Here is a 22,219-nt window from a genome sequence, read left to right on the forward strand (position 1 = left end):
AGATGTGTGCATGCTTCTCCTCTTCCATAGGGTCCTGTAAATGGGAAGGTTAATATAGCACACCCGGAGCTGATGTAGCTCATCTGTGAAGAGACATGCTGAAAGAATGATGGGGGCTAGGGTTCCCTCTCTCAGTCCATCTCCAGCCTGCCCCTTTCTCTCTCTGTTGCTACTGGAGGCTTTAGTCACTACAATGAGGAGACTTCCAGTGGTGAACCTCTCTGTAGAACCATAGAATTACAGACTTACCTATTTTATGTTTTCATCTTTAGAAGTCCTATGTAGAATAGGCAGCCATCCTCACAGGCTCATTTGTTGAGGATTTGGAAGAGCACCTTATTTGTGGCTGCCCCTCAGCTGTGAAAATCTCTCCAATTAAGTGGCTTTGTGAGTTTTTTCTTGTTTTGACAATAGGAAACAGTTTTTAATTTTTTATTACATTTATTATACATTTATTTATAGCAGTTACATATTATTCAACACCCTCTTTAACATATAATCTTTTTCTTCTGCTTAAGCATTTTTCCCCCTCCCCCCCCCCCACCACTGTGCTCCCCTCCCCCCCATTTCAAGCCACAACTTTTACATATCATCTGTCCAAAATCTCATTTCTTCTTGTGGCGGTAACCTTCCTTCTTTGTTTTTTAAACCATTTACACCAAATTTACCCCATACAACATCAAAATCACTTTGTTTCCATATACCTTTTTTAGTTTAAAAAAAATGACTACCAGCTTCTAACTGGTTCTTTTAATGGGAATATGCTGTAGTTTTAACTTCTAAAAGAATGCATTTTTTTAAAAAAAAATCAACATTTAAATTAACATATTAAATGTGATTGCTTTTTAAAATGGTTTCCAGTGTTTTTAAATTTTTAGATATTTAATTGTAGTTATAATTATACATTGCTTTGGATCTTGGGCTCAAGAAAGATGGAATATAAATTAAATACATTATAAAAAGATGTGTGAATCTAGATGTATCACAACTTGGTTTTCTACAAATTTCATCTTAGATAAATTTATAGAAATTGGTAGATTTTGCATCAAGGTTATGTATTTGAGCAGCATCCAGTGGTCAAAAGTTTTTTTAGCACTGCGGGATTCACAAGAAATTTTAGGCACCAGAGCAGTGGTTCTCAACCTGTGGGTCCCCATATGTTTTGGCCTTCAACTCCCAGAAATCCTAACAGCTGGTAAACAGGCTGGGATTTCTGGGAATTGTAGGCCAAAACACCTGGTGACCCAAAGGTTGAGAGCCACTGCACTAGAGAGAAAAGAAACCTGTCCATGATAATTTACTCTCATAGTCAAGAATTTCTCAGTGAGGCAACATGGGTCTAAGCACCACTTAGGATTAAAACCCTTCTCTAGTCAGTTTTTAAAGGACTCGTCACATAAACAATCTTTCTCCTTGCTGATGGAAGGAAAGGAAGTACAGGCCTCTAGGGAAGGAATTCCGAAGTCTTTGTCATGACCAGAGGTTTGGTGATTTTAGTGTAGCCACTGTGGAATGCTTGGAAGGGGTTAATCTCCCTCCGGTTTGCAAAAGGTCAAGTTGACCTTCCCTTCCAAGTAATGGTTCACAGCCTGCGGAGATTATTTTGGAAGGACAGATATGGGATACAGCTGTAATTACCTGCATAAAAGAGCTCTGTAAGGGACTTCCCTTTGGGAGAAAAGTATCCATCGTATTGGGGTATGTATCCTGGCTTGTTTTCCCTCTGGGCTGGATCCTGATGCCCAAACTTGATCCAGAGAGCCTGTGGACCTTACCACGTGGAGGTCCATAAGCCAAGGGTGGCGGGGGAATCTGTGGGGCAGCAGGGAAACCATCGGGCAGCGCCCCCTTACCATCCCACACCATTTCACACCTGTCCCTGGCTTCGTCCCGCGCTTAGTCTATGAAAATACGGGTAGTCACCCATGTTCTCAGGGCTGCTTCTTAGCATGCTGCTGAGACGCAGCATTCATGGAACTAAGACAGAGCCCAGCGGGAAGTAGCTCTACGTCATGTGATGGGTTCTCTCGATCTCTGTCCTGGCAGCGTCCTCGGACCAGGCCTTTTCCCCATGTGATGAGGTCCTCTGTTGTATCCTGAGGAACCCTGAAACCTGGCTGTGAACCTTGTATAAGAATTTCGGTTGAATCTTGTGGCTTGATTCCTGGACTGAAAACTGGTTTGTTTGTTGATACTTCAGAAAGCAGTTTTGCCTTATTTACTTCATGTAATTTTGGAGCCTTGATAGTGCTCTTGAAGCCTGGGACTTGGCTTTACCATGTCAGCCATGTGCTATCTTTATGTTTTGTAGCTGGACATTGAAAAGGCACCATTGAAGTTCATTTCCAAAAAGCTATTTTTGGCACAACCTTGTTGTTGTTTTGGTTAAACTCTAGCCCTGGAACACAACAGTCTTGGAGCTGATGCCAAGAAGGCCCTCTGCCTTCTTCCCACGAAATGGGCCTTGACGGGGATGGGACAGAGAGAAGGACCCTGTAGAACTCTACAGGGCTGGATTCTACAAGCCATCAGCATGTGATACAAGCCAAACTTTTCCAAGTAACCTTATTTCCCCTTCAACAGAGTGGAAGCTAACACCATGCAGCATTCCCCTGGCATCATTAGGTGGAACCAATCTGACTAAAATTTTTATATTAATTATACAGAAGGCAGTGATATTATCCTTCATTAAGCTGTGGTTATAATATTAGTTATGATTTTTAATTAGAAAGCAAATTACAGGCTAGTTATTTATAATTGCTTCCAAACACTGGCTACTAGTGCAAAACCCCATTTAACTTGATTCCTAATACAAAAATGTTCCACTTACTGACAGCTAAGGCAATGAACTAGACAATATGAAGGAACATGGCTGGTGAAAAAGAAACTGGCATTTTCTATGTCTCACTTTCTTAAAGCTGGGGTGCTCAAATAGTATAAATGCAAAACAGAACGGGGCACACCAATAGGAACAAAAAGTATAGGGGCAATACAAATTCCATGGTCTGATCGTCCAAAGGAAGCCCAGGGCCTGACTATTTTACATGTTTATCTTTTTTATAGTGTTCTTTTTTAAATGCTTGATATTTATTTAAAACTGGTAATTTTAAATTAAATGATAATGGTATACAAATTAAAAAGATAATTATTGGTGGGGAATCACATTAGAGAAAGCAAAGGTTGGTAAGAAAGTTGGACTCCTTCGGAGTTGCTCCTGCAGCAACAAAATGAAGCAGCCTGGCCATAGGGAGCAGAGGAGGAAATGGCCTTTTCCATTTACAGGAGGAGAAATAAACAAAAATTAGTAACTACATCTAAGAAGGCAGTAGTTACTGCTCTGGAATGTTTTCTACAATGATCAAAACTAAGCTTTTTCGAGCAAACATTTGTCCTATGATGTTCAGCAGATGGTTATCAGTGGAACGTATGTGTGGGTGGTAGGACCTGTTTTCCAGTTCATTATTCATGAGCCTTCCACATACTGTTGGGCAAATCCTAGATGCCTTAGGCAACCTAGCCAAGTTGAGGAATGCTGGGCAAAGCAGATCAGTTACATCTGGAGGGTCACCTCCTTCTACAGCAATCTACTAAAAATATGTTTAGGTAAAATAGCGTATTTTCTCTGTTTGCTTCAGGCTGTGTCATGATGGTTCTACCAGCAAAACTGGAAACGTTGACAATAACTAGAATTTCAACAAACAAATCCACTACAAGTCATAGTACATAGATCACAAAGGTAAATGGTTTTTCCCCCCATCTTATATAATGCAATATTAAGTGTATAACCAACTTATATGATGCAGCATTGAGCAATATACAATATAAGAATACAATGAAACAGTGGATCTAAAAATATACACAGGTGGCTAGAACATGTATCAAAAGGGATAAATATTTCCATATGTTCCTAACATGTAAGGTGTACATAACAAGAGGCATAGGTACTTAACCCTTTAGATCCACTGTTTCATTGTATTCTTATCCACCTGAGGAAGAAGTATTATTTTGGAGAACTTGATGTCCACTTCATTGTACTCTTTACATTTCTCCACCTGAGGAAGACGTCAGTCGAAACCGGTCTGGAAATCCTCTACATGGATAACCTCTTACAAGGGACTGGAAACTTCACTCAAGAGTATCTTTCTCTAAAGTAAGGGATCTTATGCCATTAAGAGAAGTCTGCTTTACATCAAAAAATACTCTACTTTTGTTACTGATGTAAAATCACAGTATAAACAACAATTTTTTGTTCATCAAATGCGGGAAACTCGACTGCACAATTTTTTGTTCATCGTATATTGCTCAATGCTGCATCATATAAGTTGGTTATACTTTTAATATTGCATTATATATGCTGAAAAAAAATTTACCTTTGTGATTTATGTACTATGACTTGTAGTGGATTTGTGTTTGTTGTGATTGTGGGAATCCATAGTCTTTTGTAGTAACTAGAATTTGGCAGATTCTGAGGATTGTTGACCAAACCCCTAACTTTCCGGAGTTCCAGTTAGCTATGGAATAATATCATAGAGTGGAAGAGGCCACAAGGGCCACCCAGTTCAACCTCTTGCTATGCAGGAATATGCAATTAAAGCACTCCTGAGAGATGGCCATCCAGCCTCTGCTTTAAAATCTCAAGAAAAGGAGACTCCAACACACCCCAAAGCAGCGCATTCCACTGCCAAACAACTCTTACTGCCAGGAAGTTCTTCATAATGTTTAGGTGAAATGTGTGTGTGTGTGTGTGTGCGTGTTTGTTGGGAAAGGGCAACAAAAATGGTAAAAGTCTGGAGACCATGAATCTCTATGAGGACAAGCTTAGGGAGCTAAGTATGTTTAGCTTGGAGAAGAAAAAAAGTTAAGACTACAGTGTTTAGATATATGACAGGATGCCATATTGAGATGGGAGCAAGCAGTTTTTCTGCTGCCTCAGGAAACAGGACACAGAGCAATGGAAACAAACAACAGGAAAAGACATTTCAGATAATTATTAAGAACTTCCTAACAATAAGAGCTACTTAGCAGTTGAATAAGCTGCCTCTGAGTTTTGAGGAGTCTCCTTCTCTGGAGGTTTTTAAGCAGAGGTTGGAGAGCTATCTGTAATTTGGACTCAGTCTAATGCTGACAATTTGTATCTTGGTTTCAAGTTGCACTAGCAGATTTGTTTTTCATCTCCTATCAAAGGAGATGAAAAAAATGGGCTTGTAATCCCAAAAGCCAGGCAAGTTTCTACAAGAGTGATGTTCCATTTTTGGAATCCTATTGCTTGGAGACTACCTGGTACTTCTATATTCCCAGGAATTTGGGGAACTGTTTTTAGTGCTTTTAAAACTACTATTAATAGATTTTACTTTTGAGTTGATTACATGCTGCTGCTGGTTTTAATTTGTTTCTTATTTGACTTGTTATATCTTATTGGTTTTATGTTAGTTTTGACTGGCTTGTGTAATCTTGTTTTTGTTTGACCGGCTTTATCTGGGTTTGATCTATTACATTTTACTGCTATTTTTTATGTATGCATTCATGTTCTTACCACCTAGATAATTTATTGGATAACCTGATAATAAAATAACATGAATAAAGGCATGTTGTACAATGTAAATAATAAACATGTTCAGAACTGAGGAAGCGAAATTCTAGGAATGGGAATCGACATGCATCTTTGGCAGATGCAACTACATTTGTATGACTTGGTGTCACATGTAAAACTTATCCTGGATTAAAAATTGGATGGGCATCAAATAGATAACATATACAGGGCTAACTCCATTTTGCTGGTGGTTGTGGCAGGAAAGATACTCCACTCTGTCCTGCCTAAAACCTGAAAATAGAGGGTTTCTTAGCCCTTCATATCCAGCTGGAGGGGCTGCAGCGGGGAGTGGGGGGGGGGGGGGGGGTGTCCTAGAACCAAGGTCCAGTAGATATCAAAGGTCATCTATATAGTGTGATAACAGAAAACCCATTATATGAAACAATTAGTTCTCAAAGGTTTTCTGGAATCAAAAAGTGTCACCTAAAAACAAACAGACAGCAAGGAGTGAGCCTGTCTGTAGGAACTTCTCTGAAGGTGCAAATAACAATATAATATACATGAGAAGAGTAACATCATGGTGGGCAGGCATCTCAGGGTTACCATCCATAGGAAAGGGTACATCAAGCACATGCATTTGCATGACCTCTCAAACATACTCTGAGCTTTCCAAGTAGAGAAAAGGGACCTCCCTTGAACAAAACAAATCCCCAGTCAAGTGAAAGGACTGCAACACAGATCCAATGAGATATCATCAGGCTACAATCCCTAGTGAGGTTTTGTTAAATGATTGTGGCAGGAAGACCGTGTCTCCTTGATAAGGCCTTCTCGCTGGGAGTCCTCTTTCTCTCTCCACCTCCACCTCCACAGTCAAGCAACTCAGAAGAGCCTTTCTCCTTGTGATGTCTTTCCTTACCACTCTTCACACCACCAGCACTCACTTCCACAGGAGATACCTGCAACCCATTTCCTGTCCTGCAGCTTCTTCTTTCCAGACCTCCTTCTGAGCTTTCTGAGCCACACCCTTTGGAAAGGCTTAATTCAGGCCAGCAGGTGGTTCTCCTTTCCTTCTAAGGCCAGGGAGCGGGGAACAGCTAAGGCAGTGCTTCTCATAAGTTCTTTTCTTCCACATTGGTTTATGGTGAAGAGAAAAAAATGATCACATCTGTTCAGTTTTGAGTATCTCTAGGTGAAAGTATGACATTTGGGACCCAGAGGGGAGAAATACGAGGAGTGGTGAAAAATGAATCAAATCCAGTCACTCTTATATTACTTCACTGTTATCCTGTCCCACCTGCGTTACATTACTTCACTGGCATCCTGCCACAGCTGAATCTCTCAATTGGTCTGCTGTCTCGCGCACGTGTTCTCTTCTCTAATTCAGAGCCATGTTGCACAACCAGCATAACGCTACCAGCACTGGGTCCCAGCTATCATACTTTTACCCATCTCTATTCCTTGCTGTGGACAAAGGTCACCTATGATTTGGGGGGGGGGGGGGGGACGTTTCTAGAAGTCAACAGGTTAGAAAAGGGGTGGAAGCCAGAACATACTAAATCAATTGTGATTTGAGCCAAGGTCAGCCCCCTTTTCTCCTTTCAACAAGCAACAATAACCTGCAAGTGACACAGAATTTCAAATTACCTATGTTTATGCCACATGCCAGTGTTTCAGAAATTCTGTTTCTGCAATTGAGGTGTCCGTTTTACTAATAGAATCATAGAGTTGGAAGAGACCTCGTGGGTCATCCAGTCCAACCCCCTGCCAAGAAGCAGGAAAATTGCATTCAAAGCACCCCTGGCAGATGGTCATCCAGCCCCTGCTTAAAAGCCTTCAAAGAAGGAGCCTCCACCACACTTTGGTGGCAGAGTGTTCCACTGCTTAACAACTCTCACAATCAGAAAATTCTTCCTAATGTTCAGATAGAATCTCTTTTCCTGTAGTCTGAAGCCATTGTTCCACGTCTAGTCTCCAGAGCAGCAGAAAACATGCTTGCTCCCTCTTCCCTATGATTTCCCCTCACATATTTATACATGGCCATCATGTGTCCTCGCAACCTTCTCTTCTTCAGGCTAAACATGCTCAGCTCTTTAAGCCGCTCCTCATAGAGCTTGTTCTCCAGACCCTTGATCATTTTAGTCGCCATTCACTAGACACATTCCAGCTTGTCAACATCTCCCTTCAGTTGTGGTCACCATAATTGGACACAGTGTGATTCCAGGTGTGGTCTGACCAAGGTAGAATAGAGGGATAGCGTGACTTCCCTAGATTTAGACACTAGAGTCCTATTTATGCACGCCAGAATCCCATTGGCTTTTTTAACCACCACATTACATTGTTGGCTCATGCTTAACTTGCTGTCCACGAGAACTCCAAGATCTTTTTCAAATACCTCCAAAAGGAACAGGTCTTTAAAATATCAGGTTTTCATCCAGTAAAGTGTTTTTCAATGATTTTCGGTCACTTTCAGTTTCTCAAAGTTGTTTTGGGGGAACTATGGACTCCAATGTTCCCTGGGCCTCTTTTTCACAGATTTGCCTATTCCCATTTCCAACCATGAAAATAGAAAAATAGGGGGAAAGAAATGTATCATCTGAAACACAGTCCAGTCTTTTCTGCTTTGAACCAGAATGTTCTTGCAGAAATAGTCAGGAATTAGGTTTGTTTGATCACTGGTTGCATATGCGCAGAGCACACTCCCTGATAGCACACTGTGCTAGATGGAACTTGTTTTAATTCCCTTCCGGGACACACTAGGGCGGAGATGGAGCGCAAATTATAAAGGCAGCAGACAGGATCTGAATTGCCACCAGTGAAGAGTGAGACCGAGAGGCTACCTGGCTTTCTTCCCCACTAGGTGAGGTTATTTTTTCTTATGCCTTTTCCTTCTGAGAGAACTGAAGTTATTGCTGTAGAGAAGAGTACCTTAACTGGCCATGTTGTCCTGGGATTCTGAGCTGTTTGCTTTATGGATGATTTATGGGACTTGCACTCTGGACACAGTGCTTTGATGTAGATAACATACTCAGTTTTTCAGGGGAAAGAGAAATGCCATTTCAGTAACAATCTTCACCAGAGGCAAGTCCATCACAAAAGAAATATTAAGAAATATTAATTTGTGTGAGAAAGGAAAAAGGTGAATTTGCATTGACTTTATGTGCTCGATTTCCTCGGCAGTGATTTATCTATTACATTTAATTCCATCAAGGAATTCAAGGGATGTATTGTCGAAGGCTTTCATGGCCGGAATCACTCAGTTCTTGTGGGTTTTTTTGGGCTATATGGCCATGCCTCTAGAACATGGCCATATAGCCCGAAAAAACCCACAAGAACTGAATTCAAGGGATGTTTGTGGTTTTCTAGTGGGGACTAGAACATGAATTCCCCCCAAATCTCAGACTAGGACTCCAAAGAAGAGTAGGAATTATGTGATCCTTAAGACCATTGCCTCTTAAACTGTGGGCCCTGACACCTAATGGGGTCCCCATAGCTTAATATTGGGGTCCTGAAAAATTTGACAACAGTGAAAGATTTCTGAATGTCACCTAGTGGTTATTTTAGACATTTACACAAATCTGTTGTGCAGTGTTTATAGTGGACTCTGCAGAAGAGGGTTCAGTTTACTTGATGAAAAGAAAAATTCGTTTGTTCAGCAAGCCTTGCAAATGATGATTTGTTATGCTCCCATTTTTATCAGTTTTATACTAATTTGTGCAATGCTTTTGATACAAAATAAAATAATAGTAAATATTTGATTTTTATACCTGTTTTATATGCCTGTATTTTAATGTGGGGTCACATAAAAATTTCTCAGGCCAAAATGGGTTCCTGTGTGGAAAAGTTTAAGAAACCCTGATCTGTATCATATCCTCCAACAATTGTGATTTGACAGGGACAGTCCCAATTAACACCGTGTTGTACTTTTCTAGCTGCTTTTGAAATGTCCCAGTTTCTTTCTCCTTTCCCCACTTTTATCTTTCATTCTAATTTTACCTCAATTGTGGAAAAGTAGTTTTACGCTGGGTTATTGTAGGTTTTTTGGGCAGTATGACCATGTTCTAGAAGCATTCTCTCCTGACGTTTCACCTGCATCTATGGCAGGCATCCTCAGGTTGTGAAGTCTCACAACCTCTGAGGATGCCGGCCATAGATGCAGGTGAAATGTCAGGAGAGAATGCTTCTAGAACATGGCTATACAGCCCCAAAAACTTACAACAACCCAGTGATTCCAGCCATGAAAGCCTTCGACAATACATAGTTTTACACTCATTTGCTCAGCAGTGAGAAAAAGAAGAGCGAGTCATGCCTACTTTCCAGTTGGCTCAGGCAAAAGCAATCTGTTTGAGTCTTTCTTAGCTATTCACAAATTTTGCCCTTTTTACCAGACTCTGATGCTGTTTAGCTACATGTGCCCTGGTTTTCACCTGTGCAATGTTGGAGAGTAAATTATGTTGAGCAGCAACTCCTAGTGAACCTCACAATTGGCCCTGTAGGCAGGAGGTGATAAGAATTGCAGTACAATAATATCTGGAGGATCACACTCTGCTCACCTGTGCTCTAAACACAGATCATGCTTATTTTGTTGATGACTTTCTTCATGATTCAGCCTCAAGTGAGTGACTAGAAGCCTGAACTTCATATAATAAATATTAACATGGAAGAATCTCCTTGTTGCACTGCAGATTTATGTATAATTTGTTTGCACAGGGTAATGTTACCCTACTGAGAGGAGGTGAGGCCTAATGGCGAACAGGCAAAACCAGATTCTTTTGCAACCATTTGGAAACTGGCTAATCTGAGGATCTCCTGTTACAAAAACACGTCTTGAGAAGGCAGCTTGTTCCAAATGCACTAGGTCAGCCTCATGACAACAACATTCTGACTTTCTGTCCTTCAAACAGCAAAACAATATATCATATGTTTTGCCATAGATGCAGGTGAAACGTCAGGAGAAATGCCTCTAGAACATGGCCATATAGCCCGAAAAAACCCACAAGAACTGAATATATCATATGCTTTTAATATGTTCTGCTTTTAGATAAAACCAGCATTGACTTAGGAATTGAATACAGAAAGACTGACACATCTGATATTTCTTTGCCAGATCTGCATTATACTTGAAGGATGTCTTCCATCTTGAAAGGTGAGTTGCTTTTCCTTGGCATTTTCTCCCCAGAAATTAAGATAGATTTACATATTTTAGAAAATAAGGGACAGGAATGGATGCATGATTTAATTACATTCTGGAGGATAATGGCAGAGGATTCTCCATAATTTAGTTGGATTGTAATATACCACCATCTTCTTGGGAAGCCTACTTTCATATCTGTCCTATGGGTCAAGACACTATTTGCTCTATGGCAACTGATATCCGCAATTTACCTGAATTGATGCTGAGGTGTCCAAATTCATTTTACTGAATAATAATATTCAGTCATAACTGCTTATAGCTAAGCCCAGCTTTATCTTAACTTTTCACTTGGATAGACTGCTCGGCTATCTTTCCTGAGGACCAAGGGTTGATAATCATTATTCCTCTACATAAAAAATAGAACAGGCAGACCTAAGCATAGACCAATCAGCTTGCTAGTTAACTATATGCTAGTTATTTGCATTCAAAATTAGTGGATTGACTAGAACAGGAAAGCAAACTGTATAATGATCGAGCTGCTTTTAGATATGGATGTTCAACTGTAGATGAGAGTCTTATCCTTCAGCACATAGCTGAAAAATATGCATCCCCATCTGAGAGTGCTTTCTACATGTATTGTCGAAGGCTTTCATGGCCGGAATCACTGGGTTGTTGTAGGTTTTCCGGGCTATATGGCCATGTTCTAGAGGCATTTTCTCCTGACGTATATCTGTGGTCTTTCCACAGATATATAAACCCATTTTCCTACTTCCAACAGACCTCACTTCCTCTGAGGATGCTTGCCATAGATGCAGGCAAAACGTCAGGAGAAAATGCCTCTAGAACATGGCCATATAGCCCGGAAAACCTACAACAACCCTCTTTCTACATGTTCCACTGTTTTTATGGAAATACTAGAAAATGTGAGGATACCACAACTGAAGAAAGGTTCCTAACGCATTATCATGACCTGTTTGAAAGTCCTCACCTTCCAATAAGATGCAATCATGCAGGGCACTTTCCCCACTCCATCCTTATTTTTTATAAAAAGACTTATGTTTTTCAGATTCCAGTTCATAGAAATTGCCCTAGAGCAGTGGTTCCCAACCTGTGGTCCATGGACCATCAATGGTCCACAAGCATTAGTACACCGTCACCTTGAAACCACGTGGCAACATGAGCGAGTGGTCTCACAAAACCCTCTTATAGTGCTGAGGCAACAGGGGTGTTGGGAGGGGAGAGGCTATCTATAAAAGATTACTACTACCACATCAGCTCTAGATTATTAAATATGGTTTTCTATGGGCGAGCAGAAAACCAGATGGCATATGTTCTGTATCAGAAACTAGAGCCGATGTGGACTATCCAATGCAATTTTCTGAATCACCACCCCAAATAACCAAACCAAATCTAAAGTTAACCAAAAACTGATTCGTAATCCTTTTGGTACTAATTTTGGAGTGTGGTCCCTGGTTGAATAGTCCCTGGTCAAAAAAATGGTTGGGAACCACTGCCCCCTAGAGAGTGCCCAAAGGAATATGCCATTTTTGCTTAGGTCGTTTAATGCCATTAAAGGGCAACATTTTCCTTCCATTACCCAAGTATTTATAGACAGGATTACATCCCAGTTCTTGAACAGTTCACAATTCTATGCTTTCAATAGTTTGGACTTATTTGAAGTGTTTCAGAAATATACATGCTGTCCACTGGGTTCCCAATGCAGATTGCATCTTGAGGCAGGCTGGATCTCCATCAAGGCTGTGCTTGGATTCTTTAAATCAATTATTGGCTAAGACTCACCCCCACGCTGCAATGGGGCTGACTCTTCTATTGTAAACTGTTAGTTTTTAGTCCGTATGGAAATAGTTGCTAAATAAGAAACTTCTAACATGTGAGTTTACATCTAATGCTTTAATAGTGCCTGGCTATGTTAATGCTGGAGCCCCCAGTGGTGCAGTGGTTAAACCACTGAGCTGTTGAACTTGCTGACCAAAGGTCACCAGTTCAAATCTGGGGAAGTGGGATGAGCTCCTGCTGTTAAACCTAGCTTCTGCCAGGTTTCAAATGTGAGTAAAGCAATAGGTACCGCTCAAGCGGGAAGATAACGGCGCTCCATGTAGTCATGGAGCACCAACCCCCAGAGTCAGACACGACTGGACTCACCGTCAGGGGAAACCTTTACCTTTACTATGGTAATGCTAAATCTGCCCCCAAAAATCAGTAAGGAACATATGGTTGCAAAATCATTACAGCATTGGTCTTCATGTATGACTTAATTGATTTTAATTCGTTCCTATCATGTTTAGTGTTTGGGAGAGACGATAAGGAGAAGGAGAAGGAGAAGGAGAAGGAAAAGGAAAAGGAAAAAGACAAGAAAGATGGAGACAAAAAAGACAAGAAAAAGAAGAAGGAGAAAAAGGTACAGAAAAGAGGTGTCCGTTATATGATATTGTTCAAAGAACACATACTGAATGACAAACAATATGTATTTAAAATCTGCAGTCTGAGATAAGCGAGTTTTTTGTACTGTATTTTCATAGCAAAATCATATGTGGGAATTGTACAGAAGTTATTGGACTGCAACTCTGGGCATCCCTCAAGATTGGCTATGCTGGCTCGGGCTGATGTTCAACAACATCTGACTGTCATTCCTGGAATAGATGGGCATGAATGAAGGGCAAATTCTTAGTCAAGAAACACCAGCACATTTTCAAGTCATAAGACAGACATTTTTATTTATTCCATTCTCTAATTCTGTCCTATACAGGTGTTTTGGTTTATATGGCCATCTGTTGGGAATGCTTTGATTCTATATTCCTGCATAGAAGGGGCTTGGACTGGATGCCCTTTGTGGTTTTTTCAGTTCTATGATTATTGCTGTTTTGAAAACCAGGCAACCCAACTAGCTATGTCACTTTGCCTGTATTAATTATGTAACTGTGTGAACAAACACAATTACTAACATCTCCATGTTCTCATCAGCCCTGAAAAGAACATGCAAATAAAAATATCCACATGAGTTTATTACACAAATATGTTGCATAGATTGCATCCAACTTTGTGGGAGCAGTTTTCCATTTACACAGCAACATCTCCTCCTTCTATTGAGAATTTTCCCCAAAGCAGTTTTTAGGAGTGAGTAAAGGCGAGGCTGAAGGAAGGAGGAAAAATTTACGCCAATGGCAAATACCAGTTCATTAGTGAATTGATATTGCTGGGTTTTTCCCAGCTATAACTTCTTATTTGTATTCCTGTTTCCTTAAGGAAGGATGGAACTTAAATGAATATGAAGTGCACTTGAGGTATTAGGGGAAAGAAGGAAGACACAGAAGAAGAGTGTTAGGACAGTGGTTCTCAACCTGGGGGTCGGGACACTTGGGGGGTCCATGAGGGGAGTTGCCAAAGACCATCAGAAAACATGGTATTTTCTCTTGGTCATGGGGGTTCTGTATGGGAAGTTTGGTCCAGTTCTATCATTGGTGGGGTTCAGAATGCTCTTTGTAGATGAACTATAAATCCCAACAACTACAACTTCCAAATGCCAAAGTCTATTTCCCCCAAACTTGAGCAGTGTTCACATTTGGGCATATTGAGTATTTGTACCAAGTTTGGTCCAGATCCATCATTGTTTGAGTCCACAGTGCTCTCTGGCTGTAGGTGAACTACAACTCCCAAACTCTAGGTCAGTCCCCACTAAACCCTTCCAGTATTTTCTATTAGTCATGGGAGTTCTGTGTGCCAAGATTGGTTCACTTCCATCATTGGTGGAGTTCAGAATGCTCTTTGATTATAGGTTAACTATAAATCCCAGCAACTACAACTGGCAAATAACAAAATAAATCCCTCCCATCCCACCAGTATGAAAATTTGGTTGTATTGGGCATTTGTGCCAAATTTGGTTCAGTGAATAAAAATACATCCTGCACATCAGGTATTTACATTATGAGTCATAACAGTAGCAAAATTACCATTATAAAGTAACAACAAAAATAATGTTATGTGTTAGGAGAAGGAAAACACAAAAGAGAGGTATTAGGGGAAAGAAAACTTAGAAGAAAAGGGATTTATAAATGTACTTAAATTCAGAACTGCTACAAGCAAGTACATTATGACCTATTGGCATAAAGGAAATATCCCACAGTTGATGTATATATTTAGTTTAAAAATGAGCTTCCAAATGAGTACAGACTTTTGGGGATGCAAGAGAGAAAACACAACAATGTGAAAAAAGAGGGGGTAATTTTTCTGCATTCAGAAGTTGAATAGGAAAAAAAGTACAAATTTATGTCATTATGACACACCACAATTACTCTTATGGCATGACTCAACATTTGTGCTATGATTAAGACCTTCCGTAAACAATTGAGTTTGTTGGCTGCTTCCTCCCTGTTCCATGTGTGACTCAGTCTTGGCCCAGCTTGGATAACTGAAGCAAATAATAATGGGAAAAAGTCAAATCAGGACTAGGCATGTAATGGGAGGTAGGAAGACTCCCATGGGAAAAGTAGGAAAGAGAATAGCATGGGCGTGTAATGTTTCTTGAGGGGCACATTATGAATAAGCCTCCAAGCTGAAAGGAGAGTGCAATAGGATAGTTGCCCTTCAGAATTTGCCTTTCTGTTTCCTCATCACAGACTATTACTAGCATAGAGTGTGTCAGGTTGAATTGAAATATAGAAAAAAATGTTACTGTCCTGATCGTAAGAATAATTATTTTTTAAAAACATTCAAAGTCTATGGACTTTGAGGGGGTGGGAAAAGTGTGCTAGTTCAGTTCCAGCTGGCTCATTTCAGTTCATTTATCCTTCTGTAAGTTGTTATTCTCCTGCAAGGCCATTTATGTAAGCAGTGACAAATACTGGGTATTTAGAATCTCAAGTGTCTTTTTCTTCAGTTCTGCACCAACTTAGAGAACAAGCCATCAAATCTGCCATGTGTCTTCGGTAATCTGTCACTTTTTCTTCTTCCATGTTCTCAACTGGATGGATAAAGAGCTCAAAGCATGATGCAGTTGTGTTAGTCGTAGTCAACGTGTTTGGCAACTGCGTTTTCCAGAACATAATGTGTTCAAAGGGAGTTCACACAAGAAACAAATATGAGAGCCATAGTTATAATACATGACAGAAGCTAATACTGTACAAGGATTGCCTTCTCTTCAGAACATGGATTCTCAGCAGTTTACAAATTAAGTAAAATATAAATAAAAACATTTAAATACTACTATTAAAGTGTAGTTGCCAGATAAAAGGAATGCTACTAGTCAGTGCAGTGTAGTAGTTTGAGTGTTTACTATGATTCTAGAGATCAGGATTCAAATCCCTGCTTGTCAAGTATGCCCATTGGGTAAGTTGCATTCTGTCAGCCTTAAAGGAAGACAAAGACCACCCCTTTCTGAACAAATCTTACCAAGACAACCCCATGATATATTTGCTTAGGACCTGCCTTAATCAGAAAGTCACACAATAACAAATAGGGATGTTAGTAAGTTGTTGTTCTGAGAAGAAATCATTCAAGTAGTGATGCCAGATTCCCTGGCTAGATAGAGCTGTGTGTCCTATTATCTTCTGCATGCACAGCATGGATTCTGCTACTTACTACCATGAAAACACAGTTTGATTTCAGAAACGGTACATGACTGAATTGGATTTAGATACCCTGCCTTCTGTGACACTACAAATGGACTAATATTTTGATTTTTTCCCATTCCCAGCATGATGGACAAGATGATAGCAGCAGCAGCTCCGACAGTGATTCTGAAAAGGTAATCTAGTGGGTGATTGGCAGAATGGGAATTTGTTCTCCTTCTAGTTTTAATTCTCACATTGGGATGTGCTGTCAATTCAAACGTTTAACAATTTACAGTTATAGAGAAACATGGGATGATTTACATGGATTTCTTTAATGCCTGCGAGGACTATAATCTGTCTCTTCCAACACTCTCCCCTCTCCCAGTCCCCACAAGCAAACTGTCTCTAATAATGGAGGTAATATAGCTGTCATCACTCACAACTATTGGTAGACTTATCCCACCTCACCCCCACCCCAGTTTTTCGAAGTTATCTGCCCTGATTTAGTTCACCCACTTGGTGAACTAGAGTACTTTGCCAGGGATGAGCGGTGTCTGACAATGTCTCTACATTTTCTAGCTTGCCCACTTCCAAAATGAAGTCATAATGACTTACAGAAATATTCTGACAAAATGACAATTAGAATTTCCTCTTTTTTTTTTTTTTAGTTTTCACTTGCCACCTACAGTAAGATTTCAAAGAGCAGAGAACAAGTAACACTGATGTCTGGCAGTTGGTTTTGAAGTTCCAGTTCTCTAGGTGTTTCATATCCGTTAACTTTATGTGATGATTGTGATGTCATGATTGTGGCACTATTACCACAAGTTTAAATGCCCTCCCAAACCTACCTTAATAGCAAGCAGCTAGATGTCTGTTCAACTGTAATTGGGGTGCAGCAGGATGACAGTTCCACTCTCTCCCACTAGTGAGTCAGGATGAAAAGCAGGACCCCTGTTACAATTATCTGTTGCAGCCTCACTTACTGGTGGTAGAAGGGTGGAAATGTCATCCTCCTTACACCCTGATCAGAAGCCAAATAAACTTAATTTGCTCAATCCATCTTGTAGTGATTTCAATTAGGACTGTGGTTAAGAATATAAGCTAAACCAGATAGGCCATGACAGACCAAGTTGAAGACAAGCCACAGAACTTTATTACAATTTGGCCAAAAGGGATGCAAGTACACACAAATTGCTTCAAAATGTATGAGCATAAACAGACAGAGAAATGTGAGACATCTTACAGAGTTCTGACAGCCATTCAAATCTCGCACTTCCTCCTTTGATTGGCTTGAAAGAAGGCTGGTCAGGATCTGCACAGGGAATGGCTGAAAGCTTTGCTGATGTCACTGCCTCCAGGTATTTAAAGAAGGCTCAACCTCATCATTCTCAATCAGCGTGGCCAATGAGGTGACATAGCTAAGAAAGAAACTGACAAATCATAGAGCCAAAAAAAAAAAAAAAGAAAAAAAAGAAAAAAAGAAAAAAAAGAAGTCTGCAAAGAAAATACGCTTTTACTTTCATTTGTGGTTTACCTTGAGATGAAAAAAACATGTCGTTCTCTTCTAAGTCCCATTTTATTTTTCTCTTGTCATGCAGGGTCATGGTGGTGTAAAAAAGGAAAAGAAAAAGAAGGAAAAGAAAGAAAAGAATTAACTTTCAAGGCAACTTAAAACTAGCAGAGGGAAATACATTGGCCAAACTGGCTAAGATCTTCAGGGCATTTGGAGAGAAGAACCAACTACCTGAATTTAGTTTATCCAAAACTATGTGTATTAAATTTGTTTATATTAAAACTTGGTCTGTTTCTTCTCACCCCTGCCAAATCCTCGACTGTCAGCTTTCAATTATCTTTATGTTCAGAACATCTTTCACTTCTTGTGTCATCCATCAGATTCTCCTTGCTTTCATCTACACTCATTTTGCTCCTCATAATATCAAAGAGTGGATGAGAAGCCAATTCATAGGAAAAGGTTTGCTGTGGTCTGCTAAGAAATGGCTACTTGTTTGTGAAATTTTCTGCCATAATGAAAGTGTCAGTCCTTAAGGTACTGCAAGGCTCTGTTGGCTTTCCTGTGACAGACTAAGCTACCTACCTCTCTGAATGCAGTCTGGATTCTGAGATACCCCATCCTTTCACAACAGATTGGACTAAAACAGAGATGGCATAATCATTATGAAGCGCTTTAACTGACTTCAAGGATTTTCGCATACTTGGAACCAGTAAGTGCCTTAGATGGTGCCAACTTTTAGGCTGCCAATTCAATATAATAAATTCTTAGAATATCTTTTTTAATTTCCTCTATACGTACATCTTTTTTTAAAAAAAGAATTCAATGCAGCTTTGTAGTGAAATCTTTCCAGTGGGATGAGGTGGGATTGTGAAGAAACCTGGAAGTCATTTGTCTGCATGAGTCTATACAATATTAAGTCTATGGGTCTTTTAGGAAAGCAGCAGAAGTAGGAAGCCATATTTAATAAAAATACTGGTAAACAGCCCTCTGGCTGAGGACAAAATGGTGAGGTCGTGGAAGAGCCAATTGGGGCTGGTGCCCTTCTTCCTTCTTTTCCCTCTTGGAGGTAAAACAGTTGTGCAAGAAAAAAGGGCAATTGCAAGGTGCACTCACCAATGTAAGGCACAACCCATTTTGAAGCCCCTTAAATAGGAAAAAGTGTGCCTTACCATTAACGAAATATGGCATTTTTCATATAATGTGTGTGCGTGCACTCATTTACGTGACCTCCCTGGGCTTTTACATATATCATAATATATTACCAATATTACTTTGAAAACCCACTGATCATTTCCATACCTTAACATGGTTCAGTCCTTCAGCTACCTTGTTTCCAGACACCTTGTGTGCTGCATTTTCCCTGTTTCTGCTCTTAATCTGTGGGGCATTGGGGGCTGCAATACGTAAGTTAACTTTTAAAAATTCCTATTGGATCCTCCCAAGTAGAATTTCCTACTGAGATAATATGTAGGTAAATACCACTGATTATGTCTACTTTAGTTATGATGACTAACCATAAGATTTAGAGTAGCACTCTATCTTTTGTCTAGTGACAGCTACTTCGAGAAGTTCAGTGTTGCAAAACACACAATAAGATTCTTTAAATGGTGGTGAATGTTCTTTCTCTCTTGTTGTGTGTGTGATGTGATGGACAATGGAAAAGTGTGCACTCAGCAGGCCAATTCTCTCACATCAGAAGCAACTTGCAGTTTCTCAGGTCGCTCCTGACATGGAAAAAAAAAAAACAGGCCTAAGATGTTGCTGGTGATGAGGCTGTTAATAATTGAGGAGTGGGAGCTGGGAATTACAGCCATGTAATCATTTGTTTGCGTGGATGTCTGATTTTGCAGTAAACTCAAAAGCATCAGATTCTGTCTCAACTTGGAAGCTATGGAGAGTTAGATATTGAAAGTCCTTAGATCAGAACCCACCAATAAATAGCTGGTGTTATAGGCTGTTTCAGAGGAAGGAACTGGCAAAAATATCTTTGGGCACTGTATTACTTACCTACAAAAAACCTGGAAAATTCCTGAATTTACCATAAGTCAACATATATCTTGAAGGCACATTCATACACAATAATGACGGCTTGCTGCAGACAACAAAATGTCCACTCTTGTTGCTGTTCCCAAGCAGCTTCTGATCCAAGGGACACTTCTTTTTGTAACTTTATACAGCCACAGGCTCTGAGAACCCTTCACCTCTGAGTCACTAGACAGGTGGCTGCTCCAGGAAGCCTATTGGTAACTCTCTCTGGCTGCTTACTGCTGGTAGTGCAAGCTCTTCTAATTTCACCAATGCTGTTGCTTGACAAGTTTAGGTCGGCAATGTAATTGTATGGAAGGTTCTGCCTGTTCTTATGTTCTGCAAATGTATCTGAACTCGTTTGAGAGCCATCAAGTCTGATTTTGACATCAGTGAAGTGGTGAATCAGCTCTGGATTTTAGTCTATACCAGGTCTGTACAATTTGCAAATAATAAAGTGCTAATATTTTTTTAAAAATCTGTGGGTCACTCTCCTTCTCTGCCTGCCTGACCAGGAAGGCAGGAAGGGAAAGGGGTGTATGTTATGTAGGAGCAGCTATTTTACATTAAGGAGCTATTCTAGTGAAAGGGTTCAGCACCTTGGATAGCTCCCTTAAAACTGAGACCACAATCCAGAACAGGTTCACTGCCACATTCACATCAGAGCTACTGGCCTCTACGTAGTACTAAAGGAAGGAAAATAACGCTTATACACTAAACCTAACTCAAAGTTACCAGGTGAAAAAGAGATCCAGACTCCTGTGCCTTTAATTATTAGAGTTTAATAATTGTACAACAGGGGAGACTATCAGTGAGTAGAGATTTAGTATTTATTTATTTATTTAATTTCTTGCATTTCTATCCCGTCCTTCTCAACCCCCGAAGGGGGGCTCAGTACCTGCTGAACCTTTTTCTTCTATTATTAGGTGCATTCGCATTCACTCTGACCTACGGAGACTCTTCCACATGATTTTCTTGGCAGAATTTGGCAAGAGGCAATTCATCATTGGCTTTGTCTAAAGCTGAGAGGATGTAACTTGCCCAAGGTCACCCATTGGGGCTAAATGGCTGAAGTGGAATCTGGGCCCTGGTCTCCCAGAGCCATAGTCATATATTATGTGGCAACCATAACATATGAACAGACATAAAAGACTAAGGAAGTACTAGGCATTGGAACTGAACTATGCTTCTGTGTGCATGTGCCTGCAAGTTGCCTGTTGACTTATGGTGACCCAAAGAATTTCACGGGGTGGGGTTAGGCAAGGAATATTAGAGGTGGTTCTTATCAGTTCCTTCTCCTGAAATGAAGTCTATAGTACATACTAATCAAGGCTCACTCTACTTAGCTTCCCAAGATCAGACAGGATCTGGTGCCATTAGGGTATTTATTTGTGGCTTCAGGCATGCTGATTTTTGAGAAATTTTGAATAATCTTCACTGTGATCTTTCACAGAGTTTTCCCTCTTGTGTCTTCCTATGGAGTACAATAACTAGCCAGTGTACTGTAAACATTATCATGAATGTTCTAAGATGTGTGAACGTGGAAATTTCTCCTGGCCATGCCTAGCAAAATATTGTAATAATTAAATTAAAGCAGTTTTGGTGAGATTAACTCTGGAAACTGTCCTCCTTTTGCAAATAAAGCCTAAGGAACTGAACTTGCATATAAAACTGAGGCAGTAGTACCATCTACTGGTAGCACAAATGTGACACAAGTTATCTAAGTGTTCTTACCTCATTGCTGTGCTTTTATAAATTTCCACACATGTTTACACAGTGCATGAAGCAGCAGGCTAAGCGTCTGATACTGATTAAGTAATGTGTGCTTTCTCTTTCTGTTGTAATTGCATTCTTATCTAAGAAAAAATACTTAGCTAGAAGTTTCTCATTCCTCTCTGTCAAGGGTGCATATTATGCTTTTCTTTGCTTCTTAGCACGGCAAAGAATTGCAATCTGTGGGTGGCAGCAAATGCATGGCACCTTTGCTTACCTCTCAGAGAAGTTAGTTGTTGTCATGCATTCCTATGTGGGAATATAACATACTGCACTTGTGGTGGTGTGGAAAGTTGCCCACCAATCCTGACAGAGACTTCATAGTGAAAAAATGTGCTTTTTCCTGTTACGTTTCCTATATTTCTGTCTCTGAACCCAAGTGTGTTTGGTGGTCAAGGGAAGGAGGCAAATATGGAGTCCTAGTCAGAAGCTTTACTGTTCCTCCCTCCTCAGTGTATACAGTGTATGAATGAGGGAGCTTAATTATAGAATCATACAATTATAGAGCTAAAAGACACTATAAGGGCTATCCAGTCCAACACCTTGCCATAAAAATTCTGTAGTCCTTGCCTTAAAAAACCCTAGGAAATTCATGGAGTCACCATAAGTCAAGAAACTTGAAGGAACACAAATACAAGGTGCCTCAAGCCCTGGGCTAGGCAACAGAAGGGATAGGGAGA

At 40.2% G+C, this 22,219-nt stretch overlaps 1 protein-coding gene across 1 annotated transcript; it reads left to right on the forward strand.

The window, feature by feature from the left end:
• Positions 1-8,283: 8,283 nt before the first annotated feature.
• LOC132768985 (uncharacterized protein DDB_G0288629-like) lies at positions 8,284-18,053 on the forward strand. Its single transcript, XM_060765508.2, has 5 exons — positions 8,284-8,387; positions 10,635-10,673; positions 12,968-13,080; positions 16,372-16,422; positions 17,827-18,053. Exons 2-5 carry the CDS (start codon positions 10,655-10,657, stop codon positions 17,881-17,883), a joined length of 240 nt encoding a protein of 79 aa, XP_060621491.2. The 5' UTR covers positions 8,284-8,387; positions 10,635-10,654; the 3' UTR covers positions 17,884-18,053.
• Positions 18,054-22,219: the final 4,166 nt, after the last annotated feature.

The sequence above is a fragment of the Anolis sagrei genome, chromosome 2 (genome assembly GCF_037176765.1).
Source record: "Anolis sagrei isolate rAnoSag1 chromosome 2, rAnoSag1.mat, whole genome shotgun sequence".
In the NCBI taxonomy this organism is placed as follows: Eukaryota; Metazoa; Chordata; class Lepidosauria; order Squamata; family Dactyloidae; genus Anolis; species Anolis sagrei.

Coding starts and splice junctions, on each gene's coding strand:
- LOC132768985 (XM_060765508.2), top strand. Junction 13,081..16,371: donor AAAAGAAGAAGGAGAAAAAG/GTACAGAAAAGA, acceptor TCCCATTCCCAG/CATGATGGACAAGATGATAG. Junction 16,423..17,826: donor CCGACAGTGATTCTGAAAAG/GTAATCTAGTGG, acceptor CTTGTCATGCAG/GGTCATGGTGGTGTAAAAAA.